The sequence below is a fragment of the Maylandia zebra genome, linkage group LG9 (assembly GCF_041146795.1).
Source record: "Maylandia zebra isolate NMK-2024a linkage group LG9, Mzebra_GT3a, whole genome shotgun sequence".
In the NCBI taxonomy this organism is placed as follows: domain Eukaryota; kingdom Metazoa; phylum Chordata; class Actinopteri; order Cichliformes; family Cichlidae; genus Maylandia; species Maylandia zebra.
The window spans coordinates 1,607,352-1,627,549 of record NC_135175.1 but is presented as its reverse complement, the minus strand read 5'-3'; the positions used below and the strand labels follow the sequence as shown (position 1 = coordinate 1,627,549).

General features: G+C 38.7%; 1 protein-coding gene and 1 long non-coding RNA gene across 2 annotated transcripts; both read right to left on the bottom strand.

Moving 5' to 3' along the window:
- Nucleotides 1–298: 298 nt before the first annotated feature.
- LOC143420538 (ATP-dependent DNA helicase PIF1-like) lies at nucleotides 299–6,920 on the bottom strand. Its single transcript, XM_076888722.1, has 4 exons — nucleotides 6,548–6,920; nucleotides 2,653–2,815; nucleotides 767–2,534; nucleotides 299–606 (listed from the first exon to the last, which is right to left on the bottom strand). Exons 1-4 carry the CDS (start codon nucleotides 6,918–6,920, stop codon nucleotides 496–498), a joined length of 2,415 nt encoding a protein of 804 aa, XP_076744837.1. The 3' UTR covers nucleotides 299–495.
- A 1,331-nt stretch (nucleotides 6,921–8,251) lies between these two features.
- LOC143420454 (uncharacterized) lies at nucleotides 8,252–10,991 on the bottom strand. The gene is made up of 3 exons (XR_013100284.1): nucleotides 10,362–10,991; nucleotides 9,911–9,936; nucleotides 8,252–8,556 (listed from the first exon to the last, which is right to left on the bottom strand). It is a non-coding gene; the product is annotated as an uncharacterized LOC143420454 (long non-coding RNA).
- Between the last annotated feature and the right edge of the window lie 9,207 nt (nucleotides 10,992–20,198).

Below are 20,198 nucleotides of genomic sequence, written 5' to 3'. Positions count from 1 at the left end.
ACAATCAGTAAACTCTGTAACAAACATGATCTGTAATTGTTTCAAAACTCACCAGATGACTTCATGATTGGCTCGAGGACAGGACACAAAACACAGGGTTGTGGTAACTGTAGTATGATCTCAGAACACCTGATTGACGACATAGCTGTGGCTGAGAAATAAAAATGAGGTCAAGCAGGGTGTTCTTGTTTGTAGTGGCAGAAGTGATCAGCTGTGAATACCCTCTAGACTGAAACTGCTCCAGAATCTGTTTTCTTCCACTCTGCAACTGGTTTTCATTAAAATCTCCACACACAATGATTGGGTGACAGTCCATTATTTCAAGTGAATCTAAAAGACTTACCAGGTTTTGCATGAACGGTGTCAAACTGTAGTCAGGGGGTCTGTACACAACAGCAATGAGTGCAGGGAATGGAGCCTGAACCTTCAACACTAAAAACTCAAGATCAGTGACATTATGCAGATACTGTTTTACCTGAACCTGAAAATGATTCCTCAAATACACAACAACTCCACCACCACTTCTGCTGGCCATGTGAGGAAAGTTTGTGTAGGACACATGTCTGTTGCGTTTGAACATGGTGTAGCCGTCCAAATGAAGACTGTCTGCAACAAAGGAGCCTTGGAGGTGAGACTCTGTGAGACACAAAACATCTGCTAAACACATTTCATGATGACTCTTGATGTCACTGATGTGAGATGGCAAACCCTCTGTATTGTGATGGATCAGTGTAAGAGTGTCAGGTCTGCTGGCTGTTTCTCTAACCTGAAGAAGAGGCATCATTTCCTCAACACTGGCTTGTCTCATGGTTTGGAGCGCTGCAGTTACCTCGGGATTGGCGTAAATCTTTTTCTCATCCAAGTCCTGTAAATAGAGTCCACTGAGAGACGTCACCCTGCTGAGAGCAACATAAGCCATACCTGGTTCAAAAATGTTCTTCATTGAAACTACAGCTGTCTGTGTTGTAAGACCCTGAGTTTTGTGAATTGTGCAGGCGAATGCTAGCTTTACAGGAAACTGTCTGCGTACTGCTCCTTTAAACTTCAGACTCTCCTCTGCTCTCTCAATGTAAACCAGATCATCAGATGCTGCATTAGCACTGCGGTTGTGTCTCATAGGCTGCCGGTTGTCCATTCTGAGCCCCAGTTTGATTATGTGTCCATCATTTTCAGATCTCACCACCTTTACCAGTATACCAAAAGCACCGTTGACTAAACCGTTTAGTGTGTCCAAGTTTCTGGTCAGCATGACTCGAGCTCCTTCAGCAACATTCAGAGTGTCAGGTAAATCATTTCTCCCACCTGTAAATGGTTTGTCTCTTCGTTCCATTCTGCCTGTACATTTATCCTTCTGGAAATCGTCTGCATTGATGATTATGATGTTTGAATGAAGCTTCTTCAGGGTATCTGCGTTATGGGATTCCACATTCTTGTTGGTGGCATAAATGTGTAAGACCTCAGTTGGACATTCTTCTGGTGCAGTCACAGCCTGTGACAACAAATCTCTGTCGCACTGAGAAAGCTCATCTGTCTTTTCTTTGACTCTAATCCTGTTCAGCATCTCTGCAAAGGCCACATCATCTTTCTGACGCATGATCTCGGTTAGAGTGATCATCTGAAAATGTTCCTGCCATAGGTCAATCTGTTCTGGATCGTAAACACAGAGAGGTTTAGACTGTCGCACTGGTGGCAGCTGGTAAAAATCTCCAACAGCTAAAACTGACATTCCACCAAAAGGTCTCTGAGTGCCTTTGATTTGTTTCAGTCTTGCATCCACATAGGCAAAAAGGGGTTTTGAAACCATTGAAATCTCATCAATAACAATAATTTCAGCATTCATCAGCTCAGATCTGATTTCATCCAGTTGGTTACCAAGTCCTTGAATGGGTGGTTTCAGACTCCTGGGTAGTTTGAGTAGGGAATGTAATGTAGAGCCATTGATAGAAAAAGCTGCTGTCCCGGTAAATGAAGTCAGTAAAACAGTTGGATTTGATATGTCAGCTTCTTCTGCATTAGCAGGCAGTCTGCTCAGGATCTTTGATGCTTCAGAGTGAATACACTTAATCAGATGTGACTTTCCAGTTCCTGCACCACCGTTGATATAGAAGAAAAATGGATCTGGGTTCAAACCACAAACTCGCTGAATACACCAGTCTCTTATGGCATAGAACACGCAGGCCTGCTTCTGGTTCAGATTCTGATACATTACACGTACCACGGCTGGATCTACTGCAGGTTGTTCTCTGATGGCTCTGATCTCTGTTACAGCATCAGACTGACGACTGTAGTCGGGGACATTCTCCTGTTCGTTCTCATCATCAGAATGTCTCTCAGTAAGATTCTCATCACATTGCAGCCTCACAACTTCAGATTCAGGAGCCAGATTACACCATTCATCGATCACAACATCCCTATTTTGTTCAAACTCTTCCAGTGCACTCTCGATATCCTCAGAGTTCTTCTCATACTTGTCTTTATTTCTTTTCACAACCCTTTTCACAGACTCACTGTGAATATTGCTCAGGATCTTTTTCCTGTGAACAGTGGTAATATCTGATTATAGCTGGTTTATCATTCTTTCGCCTTTGTACAAATCCAAGCTGGTTTAGAAGAGGAAGCACATCTTTTCCTTCATTTGGACCACTCACCAACCGGCACAGGGCAGCAAAATCAGCCAGCGACATTTCCTCATATTCTGGGGTCTCAGGTCTGCATTTGTATTTATCACTCAAACTTGTCATCCAAATATTACAACTGTCGTGTGTTGTGCTTTCCAGGAAGCTCATGGGCCGACTCATTTTTACCGGGTTATCATCTGTTGGTACAAATACAACACTGCGGGAACATTTTTTCATTTTTAGGCCACAGACTCGAGTCACACACTCCTGTGCGCTGATCTCTCTCTTTTTTGAGTAAGCCTGCATCACAGCTCTCATTTCATCACATTCATTGACCATGTTGTTTCCAGAGTTATCAATAACTGTCTTCAGGTATTCAGAGAGGCCAGATTCTTTCTTCGTTATATATTTACAGAGGTATTGTACACATGAATAGGCATTCAAAATGAATGAGACATCTAAATTAGAGTTCCAGGCTTCAAGCAGGTGTGGGTTGTAATTGTTGATCCAACAGTCCTTTGGGTCACGTTTCAGAATCAGACCTGTTTTCTTGTTTATGTCCTGGAGGCACTGTTCATACTCATTCATTGTCAAGTTGCATCGTGACAAAATCTGCTCTATGGTGAGGGAAGCAGCTTCAGGTTCCTTCAGCAGGTTCAACAAAGGTCTGAGTTTGGCTTTTGCAGCTTCAGTGTCTGAATCCTCATCCTGTCTCACAATCATTGTTCTTGTGGCTGGTGGTTTTGGAAACCCAAATCTACAACCAGAGTTCACACTCTTAAAGCATGTTTTTGTGTGGTTTTTGCTGTGCTTTTGTAGTTCAGTGACTTTTTTGTGCAGTTCAGGTTGTTTGTCTGGATCAGGGAGTTGAGCTGAGATGTATCTGTCCACAAAGTCACAGACAGTTTGGTCATCATCCACATCTACTTCTACCTTTTCTCGAATCCACAGCAACATGTGTATATGCGGACTACCTCTGTGCTGGAACTCAACTCTGTAAAAGTAATCAATGATCTCACCAAGGGGCTGTGCAGGAGAAAAAAGCAAATCTCTGAACAAAGCCTCAACACGCTTATCAAACATCCGCATGGTGGTTACTGGATTTGATCTTAGAATTTCACACTTTTCTGACCAGTCCAGGGCTTCAAAATCAACCTCTTCACCTTGCTGTCTCTTTATTGCTTGAATCACTTCAGGCCATCTCATCTCAGCAGCAGAGAAAGTGACAAAGAACTGAGGTGTTCCTATTTGACGAATCATACTGAATAAATCTTTGGTAGTTTTCTGCCAGTAAGCTGGAGTTCCTCTGAGTGGCTGCATAAATCTGATTGCATCTTTATTTCTTACCAGCTTCTCTACTTCTGTCTTACTTTGTAACATTCCTGATGTGATTTTGCGTCCATCTTTGGTCATAGTTTTACCTTTCCTTAGCTGTATTGTCATGCTGGAATTAGCCAAATGTATTTCAGTGACAAACTGTGAGAAAAACAGGTAATTTGTGTCTTTAGCAAATCTTGCATCAATGTTAAAAAGCCTTGACTTGAAGTAAGCACTCGGTGTGAGTTTAAGAAGTCTCTTTTCATCCAGTGTATTCTGACCAGTAGGAAACTGCACAGGAAATGCCATGGCTTCCAAATAAGGAGTTCTGAAGAAGCTAACAGGATTGTTTCTTTCTGCAGGAGCCACACAATATGTGTTATCAGTGAAACAAAGAATCTCTTCTGAAATGTCAACAGGCTGCAGACAGCTTTCTAGAGCAAAACCTCCATTGTTCAAATCACTTTCTGGTTCATCAGGATTTTGTTCCTCTGGTTGTTCATCACAGGATTGCATATTAATAGCTTGTTCACTTTCAGACTCACTTTCGCACAAAAGGGCATCTTTTTCATAGTTGTCAATTTCCATTAAATCTGCTTCATCATAATCATCGCTTCCCATGCTGGCTTCATCACTGCTGTCATCATCAGGTAACGTTGGATCACAAAGCAATGCATCATCTCTGATAATAATATCTGTGTACTGCGGATGAATATGTTTCAGTTTATGCAAGGCTTGAATTAGTTTAGACCAAGTAACAGTCTGGAACAGCTGATGGCCTTTGTAGCACAGTCGTCTTTTCAGCTTTATCCTCATGATCTGGGAATGGTTTCTTAACCGAGGCAAACAGTCAACTGTTTGTTGGACTTCAGATGGTACACACACCACATTACCACGTATGAGTCTTTGTCTGCCCTTTGGAAGTGGAATAATCTTAGCAAAAGGTATGCATTTGGCAATCAGATGTCTCTCCAGAATGTTGAGATCGCACAGTTCAGCTGGAATATCCTGCAGTTCTAAACCGTTAACAGCAGCAAGTCTTGGCATGCGTCCACTTTTGAGGGAACTGTGACACGTGTGACAGATATATTCTTTTTTTCTCTCAACAGGAAAGCTGCAGTGATCATGACATGCTTCATCACACACATGAACAAATTTACCAGTTAGACACTGCTGAGCTACAGTCTGGTGTTTTGAGTAATTTTCTCTTTTGCAGATTTTCACCTGATTAGGAAAAGAAGCTTTTAGACAAACAGTACAAACATAAGATGGTGCTGACTTAATGTTGGATCTGAAACGAGATATGGCCTCATTCATTAAAGTGTTATCTGGATGACACTGTAAACTTTCAGCTGGTCGATGCATCTGACGATATTTTCTTTTTATTTTCATTGCACATCTGATATTATGCATCTGTCTAAAAGAAATACTGTTCCAATATTTTACTCTCATTCGTTCTCTCATATTGTCCTTGTGTTGCTGCTGAAATTGTCTCTCTTCTCCATAACGTTTAGTGATGTAACATTTTTTTTTCTGTCTAAATTCTACACTTTCTTTATATAGGTTAGAAACATATGACCTCATGTAAGCTTTATGTTTCTCTCTGAATTCAGCACAAGTTCTGTAATTTCTTCTTACATGTTCCTTCTGCTGTTCTCGGAACACGGGAGATTCTCTGTATTTTCTTGTTATTCGTTCCTTCTGCTTTTCTCGGAACACGGGAGATTCTCTATATGTTCTTGTTATACGTTCCTTCTGCTTTTCTCTGAATAAAGAATCTTCTTTATACATCCTTATGACACGTTCTCTTTTTCTCTCTCTAATTTTAGCACTTTCTCTATAGATTTTTCTAAAATGTTCTCTCTGTTTCTCTCTGTATGTAGCATTGAGTTTATATAGATTCTTTTTGTACACACTCTTTTTCTTACTGTGATCAGAATCATGAGACTTTCTACTAGAATCTTTTTTCTTTGCCTTAAAGCTTTCATCAAAAGTGTACATCTGTCTTTCTTTCTTTTTCTCATTTTCCTTTCTCTGTGATAGTTTTTCTTGGACCAATAGTTGTCTCCTAATCTTTCTCCTTTGCTGTTTATTATGCTTCAACAGTTTATGTGAGAGTTCCTCTGTTGTCATAGTTAAACAGGAGGCAGTGTTTAAATCATTCTGAGGAACAGAATCTTTTATTACCTGAGTGTCTCTTACAGAAGATGCAGAGGTTTCTATTTCTAAATAATCAGAAGGACGATTGTTCAGCTCAGCAGCTGGCTCATTTGAATAATCCACTCTGGATGACATCACTTCAGTAGCTAAAGTGTCGGCCACAGTTTTCCGTGTCTGCTCAGTGGACTTTGGGGTTTCAAATTCAGGTTCATTTAAAGCTGGTGCTGGAACAGTTGTAGCTGTTTGTCTGTTTTCATCAGCATCTCTCTGGTCAGCAGCGTTTTCACTGTGGAACTCAACAGGCTGTAGCTCATAAGCGCAGGTTGGTGCGATGCTAAACATTCGGTACAAACGTTTGATCCTGTCAATCATGTCGTTAAGACGTGTGAATTTTAACACAACTGCAGTTCCACCACTTACACTTAGCGACAATGGCATTCCTGTAGACTTACGTGGGTGAGGGTCAAAGTATGCGTATTCACCTGAAGTCAGCCTGCAAACTGCGATGACTGTTCCTCCCATGACTAGCAAAGCGTAGCGAAACTCTGAAGCCAAACGCTGTAGTCCCTGTTCAAGGCTCGGAAAGTGATCTGTACCATCAAATGTGCCGTAATGAGCAAACTGAGACATGTCGACTTGATACTCGTGTCTGCGGCTGGTGACAACTGAGGGAAGTTCATCGCAGGCTAGAAACACGCTGTTCACAAACCTCTTTCTGGCATCTGAATACACGGCATGGCCTTTGTCCAACACACGGTTAAGATCTGCTCTGGTAATGAATTCATCCTCGTGTAAGAATGACAGGAAAACCAAACTGTTCGCCATGCATTGCTGATTCCGGTACTTTCCATACTTAGCATTGGCCTGGCTTCGGGATGCACAGATGCTACTCACTCGTGGGCGACTTTCACTGTTTGTAACCTGTACATGAGATGGTCCTGGAGCTTCTCCATCATGCTGCGTTTGCACAGTTAGCTGGGGTTCAGTCTGGATTACCTGCTGTACTTTAGCATTTGGCACAGATGATGAGCTAACACCTCTCTTTACCACATCTGCATAAGACACTGCGGCTGTCTGAACGCTGAGCTGCACTTCTGGACTGGGAATACTTGTAACAGACACCTTTACCTGCTCACCGGTCTGAGAAACATTTACCTGTTCCTTCTCCTTTTGCCATCTAAGCTTCTGGGCCTGTGACCTTTGACCTTTCCTTGGCATTTTGTGCAAGTACAAACTGGACCTTATATGTATTTATACACAAATGTATACAAAAATCAACCTGTAAACACTGAAAAACTCCTCAAGTTTCTATTAAATGGATAAATGTAAAACTATACAAATGGTAAAGTGTTCTTATAACTGTTTAATTGATGTAAAAAGGCTGGCTTAAATACAAACTCAATATAAAAGTTATTGAAAGATCCTTAAAAAGTTTTATTGTAGCTTTTTCAAAAACTGTATATTATTCTTTTTTTTAACCAGACTGGTTAATGAATAGGTCTATACTTCTGTGAAGTAATATGCAGAATAAATCTCAACAATCAATCAACAGGCTATAATAAAACTCTTAGCTTTGAAGTAGACTTTGTGTAAATCTTTCAGATATCTAAAATTTAAAGCAAATATAAGGAGCTGTGGTGGTGTAGTGATCAGATGACAGGCGATGAGGATTCTTCAGCTGGATGTTCTGCAGCAGTCAGGAAACAGGAAGTCTGGGTCCTCAGGGCAGCTTCTCAATGACAATTGTAACTCAATACTTACACTGAGTAACAGAAATGGGTTTGTCCTTAAATAATATTAGTATAAACTTAATGTAGTCAAATGTTATAGTCAATGAAACCGACTTGAAAAATGTAGTTCAATCTAATTTAATATTTATCTAAATACAGCAGTCTGAATGTATATATTACAAAATAACCAGATTGTCTTATTACAAATAAACCTTTAAGAGGTGTATATTTTATATAATTTATCAAAGCAATTGCACCTGTAAGCCAAACAGCCAATCAATGTTTATTCCAAAGTGTAATGCAAAATTAAAATGACAAATGTAGGGCTGTGTAAGTAGTTTCTACTGTGAGTTCTACTGTACTGAAATTCTACTACTGTAATTTTAACTTTCTACTTGTGATTTCCAGCAAAATGACTGGATGTGAGAGAGTTTAACGACAGGAAAGATGGAGCAGTGAGAGCAGAGATCTCTCAGAATTCTGAATACAGATTGACGAAGTTCTGGTAACCTCAATTTCAAAAATTAGATTCTGGTAAGACTGGATTTCAAGTCACAGGATTGCGTTTCAACTCAGGTTCAAGTTTGTCAAATTAGATAGAGCACATGGCGGAGAATGGATAGAAGATAGAATGGCTTGTCAAAAAAGATTGAGCAGGGAGAGGGAGAGTGATAGGACAGACTGAATTGCTTGTTAATGATAGAGGGAGAGGGTTTTCTGCAGCAGGTCACCTGTAAGACAGAAAGAAAGTGGAATTAGACACACTTCCAATAAACCTGGCTTTACCGTATTTTTCAGACTATAAGGCACATTTAAAAGCCTTTAATTTTCTCAAAAATAGACAGTGCACCTTATGTATGGTTGTGCTTACTGATTTCAAACCACTTCTATGTGCTACACGGCACTCTGTCAAATCTGTCAAATGTTTTAGTATGACTTTGGTAAGCTACAAAGCAGCACCACTTGATGTATTGTCGGAGCATGGCTACCATAGTCAGCACCCTCGTAGAGTAATTCGTACTGTGCTTCAACATAATACGGTGTGTGTGTATAAGGGCCTGGCACCTGTTGAGAGCCATGCTTATGAAGCAGATTTCAAACTGATCAATCCACATTCATCAGTCCATAAATCCTGAAAAGTGAGTGTATTGTTCTGTATTTTGAGAGTTATTGTAAATGAGTTGAATAAAGTTTGACTTATCTGTTTTGTTTGGCTTAATGTGCCTTAGAATTTAGTGTGCCTTACAGTCCGAAAAATACAGAACATATATTACACACTGAAGAGTTGTACAGTACATTATTAGATTCAACTGAATGAAAATGTTTATCATATGGTGGTGGAACATTTCTAAGGACATTTTTGCATTCTATTAACACAATAAAAACAAACAGAGTCTGTAAACCAAGATGCGGTGCTACAGAAACTTACTATAAACATTATATGGTCAAGCTAAACCCACACAATGAAGTCAGAGCAGACAGTCTCAGACCACACTTCACATGCACTCAACTCACATGATCCTAAATGCCCAAAGGTCTCAAATTCCCGTTTCTGTGTGTACTTACCTGGTACAACAGTATATCATAATGTCTGGGGAGCAGTTAACATAAAAGTAAAAAATAATTTACTCAGTATGACTTTTGGCAAAATGAAAAATTTGGAGACAGATGACTCCTATACAGCAGTTTCTACATTTTTCAGTCAAATTTGGGGCATGTTTAATACACACTCCACTAAATCTACAATAAACTTAGCATGGCTGATATTAGGGCCTAATTAAAAATGTACTATGATGATAAGAGAGATCTGTAAGTCTGGAAATGTTTACATAGACTTTTCTAGGATCTGATGATTGCCAAGAGCTGTGCTGACTCACTGCACTAAACTGAATCTCCTGTATCTTGTATTTTGCTCGTTTGTGTTGTTGTGTTTGCACATCTCTGTTGCTTGTGGGGCTCGCACACAAGAATTTCACTCGCATGTGCTGTGCCAGTGTGCCTGCACATGTGATGTGACAATAAAAGTGATTTGATTTGATTTGATTTATAATGAGAAACATTTCCCTCAGACAAACCTTTACTTACCAGACTGAGACGATCAGATCAGCAGTCTAGAGAAAGGAAACAATTCATCAGATCACTGTTTGATGATTCAGACTGTTGAGCCTCTTCACACACAATCCAATTTACTGTGACATAAATTAACTAGTAAAATTCTCAATTTATTTAAGGCTTTATTAGCTTACTGTAGTCTAAAGAGGAGATAAATGAACTGCAGCGTCTCACATGGCTATAGCAAGTGTAATAAAAGCATTCATTACTACAGAAATATAAAGAATAGCCAGCAATATTTGTTGGCACAAGTGCAGGATATACCAAATATTTCCTACACCATGTAATAAAACCTGACTTTGTGTTTTTGCCAATCAGTAAATGGAAACATATCACAAAAAGTCAAACTACTGTATGTAAGTTGCCAAATGTGCTACGCAATGCCAGGTTCATACTGCTTCAGTTACAATCACTGTTTACTTACCAGCAAAGGCAAAACCAAAGATCTCTTTCACTCTGCGTAACAAAAGACAAAGCACAAAAACACAGAATGAGACAACTCAAATCAGCATCACAGTCAATACTGCATCACTCTGTGTAGTCCAAAAGATTCAGTACACTTCTTTGTTTACCACAGCAACAAATAACTCTCCTCTTTTTTCTACACCTTATTAAAGATTACTGTCTTCATTAAGGTAAAATGTGGTTTCATCCATTTGTAATAAGCCACACACGTTTCTCAGTTATGTGATAGCTCTATTAGTTTGGTGCTATTAGATAACACAGTAGATTTAATAAGCAATGATTTGCTACACCTAGCTCTGCACACTTTATCAAATTCTGACATCACAATTTCAAAGCATGAACAATCATAAATGAAAGCTTGGATGTTATTTTTGTAGGCTTCAACATTTGAGTTCTTCTGCATTCAAATTCTGCTTCCTAAAAATATTATCACCTGCACACAGTATCATTTAATATGCTGTTGTTTTAAATATCTACATATCATATTTATAATATTAATGGTGCACTGCTGCATTTTATTTATTTGAAGGTGGACTTTTTTATATTTCGTTAGTTTTTCACAAAGTGAGAAGTTAAACAGAGCTGCAGGTGTAGGTTTCATTAAAAAAAAAAAACAACCTGCACAAACAAGTGTTTGTTAAACAGTTCTTAAAATTTAACTAAAAAACTAAAATTAACTAATTAAAAAAAACTTCTTGTTAAGAGATGTTATTATTCTTATATTATGTGTTTCATCCTCACTCTCTCTCTCCCTTCTGTTAATTAACCCACAGCACAAAAACACACCGGTACAGGCACGTGACTCTTTTTCTCCCGGCTTTCAGTCAGAAGCTGTGTCCCAAAATGTCGGCTGCATCCTCCGGAGGCCGCATTTGAAGGCCGATTATGTCACAGCCAGTCGACGAAGGCTGTCTCAAATGCAGCCGACAAATGAGTCCTTCATTTCCCCGAATAAACTTTTAACATATTTTTAGGCGAGAAAGTAGCGGTGTAAATTACAAATATCTGCTTGGTTTATCAAGACATCGCATATTTGCAAAAGTGTGCCGACGTTTTCAGAGACGTCTGTCACCCACCGGCTCGATGGCAAGCCGGGAGGGGGGTTCAGACCCCCGCTCTTTCGCTACTCAGGTTAAACATGATATACAAGTCACTCTGATAACTTAAAAATGTAATTGTTTGCCTTTTTCTGTGTTTTATTTGTTCTGGAGTAAATCGGTTTGGCTGAGATCAAAGTTATTAGATTATTAGATTAAATAAAGCTTTATTAATCCATCCGGTGGGTCCTCCGGGATTTTCACACAGCTCAATAAACGTTAAACGGTCGAGAATTTACGCCAGTGTCCTGTTATATTTTAAATAGCAAGGAGCAGACGGCCGAGTTTATTAAACTCCAGCGAGACAGCGGTGACGCAAATCTGAAGGCTAGACCGTCCAGTTTCACAGCCTTCTCGGTCCACGTAGACCGCGAAAGCTGGGTCCTCCGAAAGATGCAGCCGACGTTTTGGGACACAGCTAATGGCGGTAAAATGGCTCCTTTGAAGTTGCCGACCCTGCTGCTTCAGCAGCTAATCAGTGGTTCTAAAATGACGGCTCATTACCTCACAACCGAAAGAATGAGGCCGTTTTTAACTGACTGATTTGTGAAGAGAACTAACTTCAGCTTCCCTAACAGACTCAGAAACACTAACACACCGAATGAACCAAATACAACACAATAACTGTAATAAACAATCAAATGAACCATATTAATTTCACACTGGGCCTATAGCAGCTAGGCTAGGCGTTAGCACTTAGGGCTAGCATACCAAACACTCCTTTTAAATAGTAAAATTACAACGTTTCACTAAAAAAGCAGCCATTGTGTTACTTTAACATGACTTATACTTCGACTGGCTTCATAAGTCACTAACAACAACTGGGTAAATCCCTCATACAGCTTATAGACATTTCATTTCAGATAAGAGAGACAGAGAAGCAGCACTTACCGGCACGGATTGAGCTGAGAGTGGACGGAGATTCAGGAGTCAGGCGGAGACGTAAAAAAGGAGGCATTCACGAGTAGTGGGAAAAGTGGGAAACTCCGCAATTACACAAAATTGGCATGGAAAACGTGAAAATATATGTAAATTTAAATATTATTATACTAGATTTTTTTGCAACAAAAAACAACTTTTAATTTAATTCTATAAGTTTAATAAATGTTTCAAATGGGATTCTTTGAATTTGAAATAATGGTTAAAAGACATAAATAAACACAAGGTCATTATGTTAAAATGTACTTTATTATGATAGATTTATTTAACTGACTGCAGTAATAAGAACAGTCTTCTTCTGAACACCAACACCAAGGAGCTGGTGTTGGTGATCGCCTAAGCATCCTCACAGTAGGAGCTGCAGAGGCTCATCTAACTCCACTGCAGGACTCAAGAGGTTCAGGAGGTCCCTTAACCCCACTGCCATGAGACTTTTTAACAGCAACTCCTGACATGTTCATTGCACATTTGTTTCTTTTACTCCAATACATATTGGTTGTAATCATATGAATTCTGAATTGCTTTAAAGCTGAAGCTGTCTGCTAAAACTAGCTGAAAAAGCTGAAAAGTTGCAGAAAAGGGTGGCCTTTTGTTGTGGGCAGTCTGAGGTACACCTGTGCACTACTCATGATGTCAGATCAGCATCCTGATGTGGCACACCTGTGAGGTGGGATGGATTACCTCAATATAGCAGATGTGCCCACTACCACACATTTGGACTGATTTGTGACCACTGTTTGGGAGGGATGGTTATATTGTGTATCTGGAATGAATTTTAGGTCTCTACGTCCATCCCATGAGGAATGGGAGCAGTAACAAAGGTGTTGCGTTTATATTTTTGTTGAGTGTATATTTGGCAGAAATACTATATTTGGCACAAATCTTATAAAATAGCAGAAATAGTATGATTTAGCACAATAGTAATAACTTAAACAGAAAAATTGGAAAAGCAAAATGGACAGGTGAAAAAATGCTGAACATGCTGAGGGTCCCTCAAATATACTTGTTAAATGAAAAAAAATCAGCAAAAAAATCTATAACAGCCACACAATCACAAATATGTACACATAAGGAAACACACATGCACAGAGAGAGACACACACAAGATCCAATTCAGTCAACCAGTCTAAATATATTGAATTTGAAGCTTAGAATGAGGTCATCCCATTGAAAGCCTTTCTCTCTCTCCCTCTCTCTGTCACACACACACACACACACACACACACACACACACACACACACACACACACACTTCTCTCTCCCTGTGTGTGTGTAAGTTTCTAGGTCAGCCTGGGAGCTGCTGAATTTGAATCCACCAATCAGAGAGCCTGTGCACTTTTTCCCGCCAAAACAGGTGCTTCTGTTTACACACGCAGCACAGAGACACACAGGATTTTTGCAGTCTATTTCTCATAGTGACGACTCCCCTCAAACAAATGACCATAATTTCCTAACCGTAGGGGCTAGAAGGGTCATTCTTACACCGTTTTGTTCAGAAGAGATGGGGGAATCTTCAAGTGTTGACAATTTATCATTAAAATATGAATTTTTAGAGATATATGACATGGATGACTTGTTGACTTAGAAGCCACGAATTCCCAGATATGCAAATTTGAATGCCTGGAGCCCACATACATGATTGGCTGGCTGGGAAGCTGTGCAGGCCCTGATTTGTGGATTTGAATTCCTCAGCCCTGATATGATTGGCTGGCTTAGAAGCCATGAAGGCCCCAATATGCAAATTTGAATGCCTCAGGACACATATATGATTGGCTGGGAAGCCGTGCAGGCCCTGATTTGAAAATTTGAATGTCTCAGTCCTCACAGAGGATTGGCTGCCTGGGGACCTGGCAGATATATATATAGAAATACTATGATTAAGCATAAATACTACATTTAGTAGAAATACTATGTTTTAGCACAAATACTATAAAAAGCAGAAATACTATAATTTAGCAGAAATACTATATTAAGCACAAATCCTATAAAAAGCAGAAATACGATATTAGGTACAAATCCTATAAAAAGCAGAAATACTATATTAGGCACAAATCCTATAAAAAGCAGAAATACTATATTAGGCACAAATAGTATAAAAAGCAGAAATACTATAATTTAGCAGAAATACTATGTTAGGCACAAATCATATAAAAAGAAAAAATACTATATTTTAGCAGAAATACTATATTAGGCACAAATCTTATGAAAAGCAGAAATAGTATGATTTAGCAGAAATACTGTATTTAGCACAAGTACCGAAAAGTACCAGAAATACTATGATTTAGCAGAATAGTAATAACTTACAAAATTACAAATATGGAGGCATATTGAAACACAAATGCACAGAGGGACACACAAACACAGGCTCTAATCCAGTCAACCAGTCTAACTATATTGAATTTAAATCCTACAATGACATGCTGCCAAATAAGGGCAGGGTCCTCTCTCTCCCACTAAACACACACACACACACACACACACACACACACACACACACACACACACAGAGGGAGAGAGCTGCCGAATTTAAATCCACCAATCAGAGTGGCTGTTTACATTTTCCCGCCAAAACAGGTGCATCTTTTTACACACGCAGCACAGAGAGGCACAGGATTATTGCAGCCTATTTCTCATAGTGAGGACTCCCCTCAAACAAATGACCATAATTTCCTAACCGTAGGGGCTAGAGCGGTCATTCTTACACCGTTTTGTTCAGAAGAGATGGGGGAATCTTCCAGTGTTAACAATTTATCATTAAAATATGAATTATTAAAGATATTTGACTTGTAATGCACCATAACTGAGTAGAGCGAAGCAAAAACTGCCTTGACTTGCCCTCAAACAACGCTTTGTAACTCTAAATCTATTTGGAGTATCGATATCATTCTTTCACCGTAAGAGACAGTAGGCTTTGGTGAACAATCATGGAAATTTTCAGGTCTCTGTGGAAATCCAACAAAAAGTTATGACGAGAGAAAAAAGTGCTTCATTTCCACAGTTTGAAATCTGAAGAAATCTGAGCGAAGGACGAATTTCCTACCCTCAAACAAGTCCAACTCATTTCAGAACGGTAATAGGTGAGAAAGAAATTCTTGAATTGTGAGCGTCAGGAGTGTCTGAAGATATACCGGGACAAGCCTCATGTCTTAAAGTCGCTTCGTTAAGGAGATATGACGATTCGAATATGCCTCTCATTACAGAAATCCAGCGATGATTTTGAACAAGCTCTCCATTGACTTTCTATGCAGAGTTTTGAGACCTTGTGTTGGTCTGAGGAGATTTGCAAAAATTCTATAAATCCCACAACAATGATAGTGACATTTTCTGAAAGCCAGCAAAAATACCTACGTTTTGATGTATAATTTGTGGAAGTTGAGTGAAAATTGAGCAAGTAGCAAGAAGTTGTTCGGACATGAAGTGAAAATTGCAAAACCTTCAGTGGCACACTGGAAGCCAAGAGCATAGCAACCATAACAACGCATGTATTTTGTGAAAAATCACAATTTTGCAACTCAAAACTTTAAGAGGCATAAAAGTAAAACGGTAAAAGATTTGAAAAAGCTGAATCATACCTGAATAGCCCAATAATTTGTGAACATTTTAAAGTTTGAATGGTTGTTCTAGGCGAAAGTATGAGGAAGTAGTTAGGTTTCAAAAACAAGCAAAATTTAGCAGAATTTTGGAAGTTTTCCATTCATTTCAATGGGACAAATTAAAGGAAAAAAGTGGAATATTTTAAAAAGTATAATAGCAAAAAATAGCAAAAATCATAGCGATCATTAGCAGAAATAGCAGAATAGTATAAAATTTGAACGGCGAAAATCGGCTGAAAATTGTGGGACTAGTTAAGTGCCAAAAAACGTGAAAAAAGTGGCAACTAGAATAATAATAATAAAGAATAAAGAGAAACAGGAACTCAATAGTGTGGATGCATAAAGCATCCACACAATAAAGAGAAACAGGAACTCAATAGTGTGGATGCTTAAAGCATCCACACAATAAAGAATAAAGAGAAACAGGAACTCAATAGTGTGGATGCTTAAAGCATCCACACAACTAGAAAAATTTGCATTTCCTGCGAAAATGCAGTGTGGATGCTTAAAGCTGAAGCTGTATGCAAAAAGTAGCTGAAAAAGCTGAAAAGTTGCAGAAATTGTAAAAACTTTGCAGAAGCAAAGGAACATTGCTAAAATGGAATAATTTAGCAGAACTGCAATATCTTAGAGGAAACATAATACTTGGCAGAAATACAATAGCATAGCAGAACTTAGCAGAAATATTGTAACTTACCAGAAACATAACTTCTCAAAAATACAAGAATTTAGGAGAAATAGTATAAGATAATAGAAAGAATATATTTAGCCAAAAATACTTAAACATTACAGAAACACTATGATTTAGAAAAATAATACAACATAGCAGAAATACTGTGATTTACAGGAGACACTGTGATGAACTATGAATATTGTAATTTTAAATTAATACTATGTTTTAGCACAAATACTATAATTTGACAGAAATACTATCATTTGGCAGAAATACGTTTTCAGCACAAATACTCTGGTTTAGCACAAATATTATAACATAACAGAAATATAATTATATAGCAGAAATGCCATATTTAGAAAGAAAAATATAATATAGTAGAAATAGTATGATTTAGCAGAAATACTGTATTTAGCACAAGTACCAAAAAGTAGCAGAAATACTATGATTTAGCAGAAATACTATGATTGAGCAGAAGTACTAAGATGTAGTAAAAGTACTTTGATTTAACAGAATTACAATTATGGAGGAGTAATACTTTAAAATGGGAGAAATAGCCTAAAGGGAAGAGTATTTGTGCCATGGAGTGTTAACAAGAATGTGAGGTCCATATTAGAAAAGCTGGTAAAATCATAAAACTTTGCAGAATTGTAATAAATGATGAATATGAATTACTGGTCTGTGACAGTGTATTAATTTGTAGGGAAAAAAAACATGTTGACCAAGGTGGAATCGAACCCACGATCTTTGGCTTGCAGACCCGTGTCATTGCCAACTGCGCCACTGGGAAAGAGAGCAGCCGCTTTGAAAAACAGGGTGATGAGCAGTCAGAATTAGATCGCGGTGAGAGGCGAAAAACGCCGTTTTTTGGAGTTACAAAACGTTGTGTAACTCAAAAACTAGGTGGACTAGAAGCATAATTCTTGTACTGGGTGAATCAGCGGACTTTGGTGTACTTTGACTGCGATTTTCATTGCTCTATGTACATCCGTCGCTGAGATATGACGAGAGAGGAAACGGAAAACCTCAGATATGATTGGCTGGCTGGGAGGCCGTGCAGGCCCTGATATGTGATATGTGTCTGAGTCCTCACAGAGGATTGGCTGCCTGGCAGAAATATATAGAAATAGTATGATTAAGCATAAATACTACATTTAGCAGAAATACTATAGTAAGCACAAATCCTATAAAAAGCAGAATGAGTATATTAAGCACAAATCCTATTAAAAGCAGAAATAGTATGATTTAGCACAATAGTAATAAGTTAAACAGAAAAATCGGAAAAGCAAAATGGACAGCTGAAAAAATGCTGAACATGCTGAGGGTCCCTCAAATATACTTGTTAAATGAAAAAAATCAGCAAAAAAAATATATAACAGCCACACAATCAGAAATATGTACACATAAGGAAACACACATGCACAGAGACACACACACACAAGATCCAATTCAGTCAACCAGTCTAAATATATTGAATTTGAAGCTTAGAATGAGGTCATCCCATTGAAAGCCTTTCTCTCTCTCCCTCTCTCTGTCACACACACACACACACACACACACACACACACACACACACACACACACACACACACACACACACACACAGGGAGAGAGAAGTAAGTTTCTAGGTCAGCCTGGGAGCTGCTGAATTTGAATCCACCAATCAGAGAGCCTGTGCACTTTTTCCCGCCAAAACAGGTGCTTCTGTTTACACACGCAGCACAGAGACACAGGATTTTTGCAGTCTATTTCTCATAGTGACGACTCCCCTCAAACAAATGACCATAATTTCCTAACCGTAGGGGCTAGAAGGGTCATTCTTACACCGTTTTGTTCAGAAGAGATGGGGGAATCTTCAAGTGTTGACAATTTATCATTAAAATATGAATTTTTAGAGATATATGACATGGATGACTTGTTGACTTAGAAGCCACAAATTCCCCAATATGCAAATTTGAATGCCTGGAGCCCACATACATGATTGGCTGGCTGGGAAGCTGTGCAGGCCCTGATTTGTGGATTTGAATTCCTCAGCCCTCAGATATGATTGGCTGGCTTAGAAGCCATGAAGGCCCCAATATGCAAATTTGAATGCCTCAGGACACATATATGATTGGCTGGGAAGCCGTGCAGGCCCTGATTTGAAAATTTGAATGTCTCAGTCCTCAGAGAGGATTGGCTGCCTGGGGACCTGGCAGATATATATATAGAAATACTATGATTAAGCATAAATACTACATTTAGTAGAAATACTATGTTTTCGCACAAATACTATAAAAAGCAGAAATACTATAATTTAGCAGAAATACTATATTAGGCACAAATAGTATAAAAAGCAGAAATACTATATTAGGTACAAATCCTATAAAAAGCAGAAATACTATATTAGGCACAAATCCTATAAAAAGCAGAAATACTATATTAGGCACAAATAGTATAAAAAGCAGAAATACTATAATTTAGCAGAAATACTATGTTAGGCACAAATCTTATAAAAAGAATAAATACTATAATTTAGCAGAAATATTATATTATGCACAAATCTTATGAAAAGCAGAAATAGGATGATTTAGCAGAAATACTGTATTTAGCACAAGTACCGAAAAGTACCAGAAATACTATGATTTAGCAGAATAGTAATAACTTACAAAATTACAAATATGGAGGCATATTGAAACAGAAATGCACAGAGGGACACACAAACACAGGCTCTAATCCAGTCAACCAGTCTAACTATATTCAATTTAAATCCTACAATGACCTGCTGCCAAATAAGGGCAGGGTCCTCTCTCTCCCACTAAACACACACACACACACACACACACACACACACACACACACACACACACACACAGACAGACACAGAGGGAGAGAGCTGCCGAATTTAAATCCACCAATCAGAGTGGCTGTTTACGTTTTCCCGCCAAAACAGGTGCATCTTTTTACACACGCAGCACAGAGAGGCACAGGATTATTGCAGCCTATTTCTCATAGTGAGGACTCCCCACAAACAAATGACCATAATTTCCTAACCGTAGGGGCTAGAAGGGTCATTCTTAAACCGTTTTGTTCAGAAGAGATGGGGGAATCTTCCAGTGTTAACAATTTATCATTAAAATGTGAATTTTTAGAGATATACGACATGGATGACTTGTTGACTTAGAAGCCACGAATTCCCCAATATGCAAATTTGAATGCCTGAGGCCACATATATGATTGGCTGCCTGGGAAGCCGTGCAGGCCCTGATTTGTGGATTTGAATTCCTCAGCCCTCAGATATGATTGGCTGGCTTAGAAGCCATGAAGGCCCCAATATGCAAATTTGAATGCCTCAGGACACATATATGATTGGCTGGGAAACCGTGCAGGCCCTGATTTGAAAATTTGAATGTCTAAGTCCTCACAGAGGATTGGCTGCCTGGGGACCTGGCAGAAATATATAGAAATACTATGATTAAGCATAAATACTACATTTAGCAGAAATACTATATTAT

What these genes read in the sequence shown, in the direction of transcription:
- LOC143420538 (XM_076888722.1), bottom strand. Translation starts at nt 6,920, where the DNA reads ATGGCGAACAGTTTGGTTTTCCTGTCATTCTTACACGAGGATGAATTC. An exon ending in GATTTTGCTGCCCTGTGCCG is followed by an intron (nt 2,535 to 2,652) that starts GTTGGTGAGTGG and finishes CACTGTTCACAG; the next exon opens with GAAAAAGATCCTGAGCAATA. An exon ending in AAATGATGCCTCTTCTTCAG is followed by an intron (nt 607 to 766) that starts GTTAGAGAAACA and finishes CCTTTGTTGCAG; the next exon opens with ACAGTCTTCATTTGGACGGC.